Here is a 9,243-nt window from a genome sequence, read left to right as displayed (position 1 = left end):
TCTGACTGTATCTGGTTAGTCCATTGTCACAGGCTAATAATCTTTCTTTTTGAGTGCACTGATGCATGACCTCTCACTCCACGTAGCAGCTTTCTTTTTGGTGCATGGGGGTAACCTGATTCCCAAGGCAACTGTTGCCAACGCAAAACTCTCAGTGAATGCACAGGCATGTCACAGTTTAATCTCTAACTAGTGCCAGTACAGTAATTTACTATATTTACTGTACATTTGGAGTTGTGTTATTTACTAGAAATCAGAAATGCTACTTTAAAGACATAATTCATTTGTGCAGGCATTGACACTTAAGCTTGATTCCAAAAAGACTACTCTGGTGGGCGAACAGAAGAAACAGCCTGAACTACAAAATGAGACTACGTAAGAAAACGGCGTTGTTTTTCCATTTGTTGTCTATTTTAGTGTTTCTAGTAGACATGTTAAACATTTGCTGTGATTCTGTTCATCTCGATCTTCATCACCACAGCAGCCATCTCTATAGCTTCCACACCAGTGTGTATTCCTCACGACACACTTCCTGTCCGACAGAGTCGCTGCCTGGTGGTCACTCCAATGATGTTTCCCAGCATCTCAGACTCTGCCCGGCTGTGGAGAAGCAGTCAGGTGAGCACAGATTAATTGACTGGCTGTCTCATAGGAAGATGGTGTTTGCTGTGACATAAACAAAAAAAGACTTCTATAAATGTAAATCTGCTCTCTAGAGTATTCCAAGACTGAACCCTTTACATCCACCTTTGGTCTATAAACGCACTGTCAGTCTGGAGACGCCAGCTGTTCACCACCACAACCACCAGAGGACACTGATTATGCAGAGGAGAGAGCACCACAGGTAGGAGCATCTAACCAATACCTCATTGTAACTCGTTTTTTTCTAATGACAATTACTGTCTGATGCCATTGCCATATTTGCTTTGTAGAGCTGAGTTCAAAGTCACTGACTTGTAGTTGGTTGATATGTCAGGTATCATCAAGTGTGGCGAAAACCTTTTTATGGAACCAGCAGTGAGAGAGAAGAGTACAGGTAAAATAATAAACACTTTCACTTCCAATACTGGTCTAGTCTTTTTTTTTTATCCTCTAAATCTCTCCAAATGGGGATTGCATTACAACACATACTGCATATATACTTCTTAACATTCATTGGTGACAAAGAAAATATATTCTCTTTCATGTAGGAAGGAGTTGCGAGAGCAGTTAAAGAAGCAGATGGAGGAGAAATGCGCAGCTCTGAAACTGCAGCTGGCCAGTAAAGTGAAGGAAGCAGAGTATCTAAGAGAAGTGGACCGCCTCGCCCTGTCCAGTGAAAGAGACTTAAGGATCCAGCACAGCAAAGCAATGACAGCTTACAGAGATGAGAACAAGAGGGTAAGTCCTACACATACATTATGTATCAACTGCTAATGCCTTTGTGTTTATGTCCCTCACAAGTATCCTGATAATGCTTCAACATGCCTGATGCTCTGATGTTACAACAATGTACTGTAGGGAGTGTGTGAGGTTTTTCTCGTGTGTGTAGCTAATGGAGCAGAGCTGGAGGGACAGAGCACTAACACGTTCCCAGGAGACCCTAAAGGAGAGAAAGCTGCTGTGTCTCAACCCCATTAACTGGAGTGGAACACTGAAATAGATGGAACCTCAAGAATCTAAACTTCAGACTCAGGCCTCACTGTAGCACTTGGGCATGCCTAAGTGTCAGATGAAAATGGGATGCAACATATATAATGTAATGTAAAGAGCAGAGGAAGCTTGACAAAATGAAATTAAAAATTCAAATACAAAACATGAGGAGTGACAGAGTTTTTATTGTAAAGCAAACATCTATATAACTTATAATGACTGGAAAACCTTCCACACTAAGAAAATCAAAGACAGTAGATGGTCCGGTAAGAAGTGATGCTTCAGTGGCTTAAACATGATGCTACTATATCTTCTAGAATTACAATTGAACAGAATTTAAAAAAAAAAAAAAAAAAAACAACTGCATGGAAAATGCACATAAAAATCCACAGGAAATGTCAAGAGCAAAATATGACAAACATCTTCTCAATAAATATTGCTTTCAAAATAAATAAAAAGGCAACAAAAATGGCTTAATCATCCAGATCAGAGCTGGTATTTACCAAAAAACATTCCCTCATACACATTAAGTGGTCAATAGCAGTTGTGTTGGTGATCCAGCAGCTGTTAAAGTCAGTCTTCCATGCCAAAGTTAAATTAATTAATACATACAGTGCAGTACCTGTCATTTCAAATCCTATTTTCATGCATTATTACTAAAAAGAATCTTTCAGTAAGTAAGGAGGTAAAAGTAATTCTGTGATCACAAATAACCAGTGGCTCATAATGGAAATATCCCAGAGTTTCGATGAGCTTTCTCTTTGGGGTGATCCTAAACATTCCATATTTTACCACATGCCCATTGCAAGAAGCTCTGAGTGTTGCAGTAACCTGACAGACAAAATTCACGTACCATTCAGTCTACGGGAAACCCTCTGCTTCACAGCATTGAGATAAAAAAAAACACAGGGTGGACATGATGACTGGAGGTTTTGATTGTGTGGAAGAAAACTACATAATTTCAACACAGAGGCCAGATGAGACATCCAAATGCATAATAGATTTTAACAATCAGTAGTGGTTTTCAGATCACCCTTTTTCCCAACAAAGTTGAGGTAGGGGATTAAGTTCAGTTCCCTTTATATCAGTGCAGTGTTGCTTTGATATTCCTCTTCAAGCAACATGAAGTAGCCTTCAAGTTCTCACTTTTCCTGTATTATGCTATCCGTAAACATTAATGAACCCAAGCCCTTTCAAGTAACTCCCCAAGTAAATCCCTGAATGGCTAGCATTACAGGGATAGTCTTCTGCCCCCAGTTGAGTCTTATTCACTTTAACTGGCTGGTATTCCAGTGTCCTTTCTCAAATCAAGGCTCCAGACAGTCTAGCGTCCCTTCAGAAATCCATCCAGCATTAAGTCTCCCTTTTCTGTCAGCCAGTATCCAGCCATAGCAGCTACACCGCCGATGAAAATGGCCGTGAAAACCATGTCACCCTTTGCGGCGAGCGTTGCTATGGCACAGATTACAACGCCAAAGAACATCTGCTGCAGTACAAGGACCTCATCATCTGTCATATCGTCAAACAGCCCCTTCTCTGGGCCAGCTGAGGAGGTAGAGGGAAAAGAAACTTAGTCAACAGATCTGAGAAGCGGTCAACAATATATGTCTGTATATTTACTGCTACTTACCAGGGGGCTTATTCTCAACACATATGCTATCTCTTCTAATGAATCCATCAGCACAGTCACAGTGGAAGGAGCCCTCCTCATTGGTACAGGCCTCATTGAGTCCTGGGCATGCTATTGCACGATCACTACATTCATCTATATCTGTGCGAGGAAGCAAAAAGAAAAACAGTTTAAGGAAATCAGGAAAAAAAAAAAAAGGTGTGGCACAGAAATACAGAAAATAAGCAGTATATCCTTACCAAGACACTTCGCTCCACTTAATTTGTAGCCACGTGCACACTTCTTACAGCGGGCAGGACCACTACCCATGCAGCCCACACATGCCTGGTCACAGCCTGGATACAACAAAAGCCCAGTGGTCAACATTACGTACTAAACTGGGCATTATGCGCTATACTGTATGAATAACTGAATTAGTCACACAGTGGAACATGAAAAAACTGCAACTAATGAAGTTAACAATACCTGCCCAACTAGAGCTCATTTTTCAAGCAAAAATGCCAAACGTTCACTGGTTCTACCTTCTCTGATGTGAAGATTTGAATATATGACGATAAGATTAATGTCTCTAAGTTTAGAATGTTGATTGGATTTAAAAAAGAAAAGAAAAAAAACAACTTGTATGCAATACTTGAGCTGTGGGAAAGTATAACACTCATTTTTCACCATTTTCTGACTATAGAAAATATTTAGAAGATTAATCGATGATGAAAATAATAATTTGTAGCAGCCCTGTACCAAACCAACCACACAGACAACCACTCATATTTTGTGATAAGATAAAGTAGATTGTTTGATTATAACTTCTACAATTTTGCAAATGTAACTAAAAACCTGCATCTTATCACAAATACATAAAAAAAGAAAAAGAAAAATCACACCAGCTGCAGAAATAATCTAAAAAACCTTGAGGGGAGCATACTTGCATGATTTCCTTAGGTTCAATACAGTACACTAACAACAGCAACTTAGACAGCAACTACAAATGAGAACATACCTCTGCATTCATATGATCCTTCTGTGTTGTGACAGTAGGTGTTAGAAGGACAACGAGCCAGTTCTGTACCACACTCGTCAATGTCTAAGAGACATACCGGGGCAGTCAAACAACACACATCCAAAAAAACTTGCACAGAGTCAATGAAATGTAACCAAATGACCGCTAAAGCCAAACTCACCTACGCACTTGTTGTCATGAAGGATCCAGCCGGCTTTGCACTCGAGGCATTTGTAGTCCTGTGGCCCTGCACATTTCTTACATGAGTGGTAGCAAGCTACAAAGAGTGAAAGACGAGTAGACAGCAGGAAGGTCAATTTTGGAGGACCTCAAACAAAATTACATACATGTAGAAAGTTGAAACCATTGAATCTCAGGCACCTGCACAGGCTCCTATGCTGTTGTTGGAGCTTTTCTCTCTGTAATAGCCATCAGCACAGCTCTGGCACAGACGCCCCGAGTATCCAGGATCACAGACACATTCTCCATCTCCGAGGCGAGTCCCTTCCCCCTCGCAGCGGCCCAGACCTCCACACACACCACCAGGGTCCGATGGACATTCTAAATTGGATAAATGTGCTATTAGTGGTACTATGGAACTCTTAATAACCAAGGCTCTGAATTAGCATGGTGAATTTCACATCTTGATGGAGTCTATAGCATCTCCACATGGGGCAACCAAGTACAAATGAGGTTTAGCATGGTAAGGTTTTCTACACTGATATCAGGAAGCTTCTGTTTAATGCTTTATGTTTTTCATACCTTTGCAGTCAGGTCCAAAGCGTCCAGGTGGACAGCAGAGTCTTAGCTCCTCTATGCACAGCCACTCAAACAGGTCCGGAGCCTCCTGCTGCCTACAGGACACAAATCATGTCAGTCATGAAGTTAAAAATGGGCATGGTAAGACATCTTATTAAAACATGTTCCTCTCTGTGATTCAGCAATAAAAACAGAACAAAAAAAGATATACTACGTAATCACATTTACCTGTGGAACCACCATGTCTCCACTTGGTCCTCTATCTGCTCCAGCAGCCGGTTACATTCAAAATCTGCTTTTTCACAAGCGGCTTCCACTATCTCTAGGAGCCGAGTCTCACTGAAACAAGAGATCAGCAATTAGAGATGTTTGCCAGAAGAACAGAACATATGCTATCTCACCCCCACACACCCACACAGCCCCCCAAACAATAGTGGGGGACCTTGCTTTGGTCCATTGAGAAGATTCACTTCCCTCAGTGGACTGTAACATTTAAAATAGAGTAGTCTTATATAATCATTCACACATAACAAATTATCTTAAATGTGCAAAGAAGTCAAAGAACTTCTGAAAGTGAATCACATTAGTCAGGATGGTTCCTGGATTTTAAATTCAAAAATATCAAAGTTAGTCTTTTCTTCGGTCTTCTTTTATATCAAGAATTGACTGACTCCACAAAGGTCCATAGATCAAGCAACTAAATAAAGTGTACAGTACAGGCCAAAAGTTTGGACACACCTTCTCATTCAATGAGTTTTCTTTATTTTCATGAGACTATTTATATTGTAGATTCTCACTGAAGGTATCAAAACTATGAATGAACAAATATGGAATTATGTACTTAACAAAAAAGTGTGAAATAACTGAAAACATGTCTTATATTTTAGATTCCTCAAAGTAGCCACCCTTTTCTTTTTTGATAGCGCTGCAAACCCTTGGTGTTCTCTCAATGAGCTTCATGAGGTAATCACCTGAAATGGTTTTCACTTCACAGGTGTGCTTTGTCAGGGTTAATTAGTGGAATTTTTTCCCTTATTAATGGGGTTGGGCCCATCAGTTGTGTTGTGCAGAAGTTAGTTTGATACACAGCCGACAGCCCTATTGGACAACTGTTAGATGGTCAAGTAGCTGCTAGGAAACCACTGCTAAGGAAAGGTAACAAGCATAAGAGATTTGTTTGGGCCAAGAAACACAAGGAATGGACATTAGACCAGTGGAAATCTGTGCTTTGGTCTGATGAGTCCAAATTTGAGATCTTTGGTTCCAACCGCCTGTCTTTGTGCGATGCAGAAAAGGTGAACGGATGGATTCTACATGCCTGGTTCCCACCGTGAAGCATGGAGGAGGAGGTGTGATGGTGTGGGGGTGCTTTGCTGGTGACACTGTTGGGGATTTATTCAAAATTGAAGGCATACTGAACCAGCATGGCTACCACAGCATCCTGCAGCGACATGCCATCCCATCCAGTTTGCGTTTAGTTGGACCATCATTTATTTTTCAACAGGACAATGACCCCAAACACACCTCCAGGCTGAGTAAAGGCAATTTGACCAAGAAAGAGAGTGATGGAGTGCTGCGCCAGATGACCTGGCCTCCACAGTCACCCGACCCGAACCCAATCGAGATGGTTTGGGGTGAGCTGGACCGCAGAGTGAAGGCAAAAGGGCCAACAAGTGCTAAGCATCTGTCGTGGAAGTTTCCTTTGCAGCAGGGGTGGGAGTTTTCAGAGTTTAGTATAATGAAACAAATAAGACAGTCTGAGACTAAAACCAAGTTGGGGTTTTTGTATTTTATTAAAAACATATATATTTGCAAATAGGAGCAACATGATTTCACAAAAGGCCACAGCCCAGTGTGGAGTCAGTTCCTCAAATGAGTGAACAGAACCACTAGGCTTTTATGCATCTTCAGAGTGACAGCACACACGCACTTGGATTATTATGACGCTACAATTCTTACAGGCAATCTGATACACATGCAGAAATCTCGGAGCCATTTCGCCTCCTCCTCCCTGTACGACTTTCACCCCCCAGTTACATCTTAACTGGCATGGGAAAACTAGAGAGTTTTAGGGTGACCTTGTACCTTTATCTGTTCAGACAAACAGTGCTCACATTATGTTCCAGACTGGATACCTCAGCAGTTTAAGCAGAAACTGAGATAAACTGTCTTTCAATAATGTGAGAGAATTAAAGTAGAAATAAACATAAAAATATAAGGCATTATGCTTAAATGTAATTTTCCCATTACACATCACTGGGAACTCCTTCAAGACTGTTGGAAAACCATTTCAGGTGACTACCTCTTGAAGCTCATCAAGAGAATGCCAAGAGTGTGCAAAGCAGTAATCAGAGCAAAGGGTGGCTACTTTGAAGAAACTAGAATATAGGACATGTTTTCAGTTATTTCACACTTTTTTGTTAAGTCCACATGTGTTCATTCATAGTTTTGATGCCTTCAGTGAGAATCTACAATATAAATAGTCATGAAAATAAAGGAAACTCATTGAATGAGAAGGTGTGTCCATACTTTTGGCCTGTACTGTAGGTGTGACTCCAACTGAAACTTTTATCTTACCTGCGTGCATACTTGGCCAGCTTTTCTTCTTCCCAGGCAGTGTTTCCTCCCCCAAAGTTTTTGTTTGCCGTTCTCTCTAAGCCCTAAAAAAAGGCAACATTTCAAGGAATATTTTAAGAACTTGCTTAAGAAGTAAAGCATGAACTGATGGAACATTAACTTAACTGCAGTACCTTAATGAAACTCTCTGTGAGTTTTCGGCAGGTCTGGCATGGCGCAGTCTGAACTCTCACAAAAGAGAGCTCTGAGAGAAGCACCAGAGCAGGCAGGAATGGCCAGGCCCACCACATGATCCTTCAGAAAACACACACACAAAATCAGTATATGGCAAATACATTTTTGTGTTTAAATACTTCTCAATGATCATCACAGCACGTATCATCAAATACACATACTTTGAAAAGCTTTACCTATCAAACATCAACTGGATGCTATGCATTATTACTGTATGTAAAGGAGGTTGACAAAACAAGATCACCTGTACATTATAAAGCAGTCCAAAGCCATGCAATATATAATAGCATAACTTTTGTGAAGCATAATGCTCAGTATTTATTGGGACAGTCTGTCAGAGTGGTGATAACTTTTGTATGTTTTTTAAGCTGTAGTTTTTGTTGTTAAACTGGATTGCATTATATTTAAGCCCGGTTTAGTTTACACTCTGTGACGTCAAAAAAAAATTAATATTATCATGATACAGATTTAAGTAATTTTTATAATTTGCGTGATATTTAAAACTACACACAATGCAATCCTCAGGTAGCTCAGTGACGTGTCTCCAAATATTGTTCTATTAACTCATTTTAGCCTGGTTGGGATCTAAATACAGTCTGTTTAATCCAGACTGTTTGGGATGCTCTTCTTTCACCGTTATCTTATTTTAGCTAGCTCAGCATCAGCACCACACAAAATTAGCCAACTAGCAGCTGGCTAAGGTCAATAGGTAGCTGCTAGCCTAAGCTAACGTTGTCTATCGTTGTCTTCTAATCTGTCCGGTGTATCTTTAAAGTATATTAAACTCAGCGATTACATAATCCTAACAATATTTAAGGTTACATATCTACTACGTAGCTAATTATTGAATTCAGTTTACGTTACTCTGATATTAGCTAGCCGAACTGCTTCTTTTGGCCATTCTGGTCTTAACGTTAACGTTACCTTATTGCAAAGCCACCACGTCCGCCGAACCAGTGAGGATTGTCCGATTCCCTGCTGGTTCACACTACGCAGGCAGAATTTCACATTTTGGAACGACACTTTTAATGCTTCAACTGTGCCATTTTTGTTGGTAAACCAGCTGAATGACTAGCTAGCTGACTGACGCTGGTAGTGCTCATGCAGGCTCGTGTAAAGCTAGCCCTGCGGTAGGCTCAGAGACTGGATGGGATGATGCTGCTTCCAGTTGATTCTCTGTTTCCATGCAGCTGCAGCTGAGCCACACAGGATATGGCACCGCCCAAACCCTGCTGGGATTTCATTTATCAACCAATCAGTCAGCATCCAATTTTACACAGTAAAAGTAGACACATCATGTTCATCAAGCCATTTAAACAACAAATCAGTCAGTTAATATGCATTTAAAACACATTTATCGACCTATATGTAAACATTTAGAGACAATTCCAGATATCTGCAATTATACCGATTA

The 9,243-nt window shown here is 40.5% G+C and overlaps 2 protein-coding genes across 2 annotated transcripts; one reads left to right on the top strand and one right to left on the bottom strand.

The window, feature by feature from the left end:
• The first annotated feature begins 28 nt into the window (after positions 1–28).
• On the top strand, positions 29–1,728 carry LOC114558629 (uncharacterized). The gene is made up of 6 exons (XM_028582700.1): positions 29–375; positions 482–618; positions 717–844; positions 977–1,036; positions 1,191–1,380; positions 1,532–1,728. Exons 1-6 carry the CDS (start codon positions 366–368, stop codon positions 1,640–1,642), a joined length of 636 nt encoding a protein of 211 aa, XP_028438501.1. The 5' UTR covers positions 29–365; the 3' UTR covers positions 1,643–1,728.
• Positions 1,729–1,797: 69 nt separating this feature from the next.
• On the bottom strand, positions 1,798–9,035 carry creld1b (CRELD disulfide isomerase 1b). The gene is made up of 11 exons (XM_028583138.1): positions 8,754–9,035; positions 7,769–7,889; positions 7,596–7,678; positions 5,247–5,357; positions 5,022–5,113; positions 4,641–4,820; positions 4,441–4,536; positions 4,260–4,343; positions 3,502–3,597; positions 3,263–3,403; positions 1,798–3,177 (listed from the first exon to the last, which is right to left on the bottom strand). Exons 2-11 carry the CDS (start codon positions 7,883–7,885, stop codon positions 2,957–2,959), a joined length of 1,221 nt encoding a protein of 406 aa, XP_028438939.1. The 5' UTR covers positions 7,886–7,889; positions 8,754–9,035; the 3' UTR covers positions 1,798–2,956.
• Positions 9,036–9,243: the final 208 nt, after the last annotated feature.

The sequence above is a fragment of the Perca flavescens genome, chromosome 7, assembly GCF_004354835.1.
Source record: "Perca flavescens isolate YP-PL-M2 chromosome 7, PFLA_1.0, whole genome shotgun sequence".
Classification (NCBI taxonomy): domain Eukaryota; kingdom Metazoa; phylum Chordata; class Actinopteri; order Perciformes; family Percidae; genus Perca; species Perca flavescens.
The sequence above is the reverse complement of the archived record's forward strand: the minus strand, read 5'-3'. Positions and strand labels throughout refer to the sequence as shown.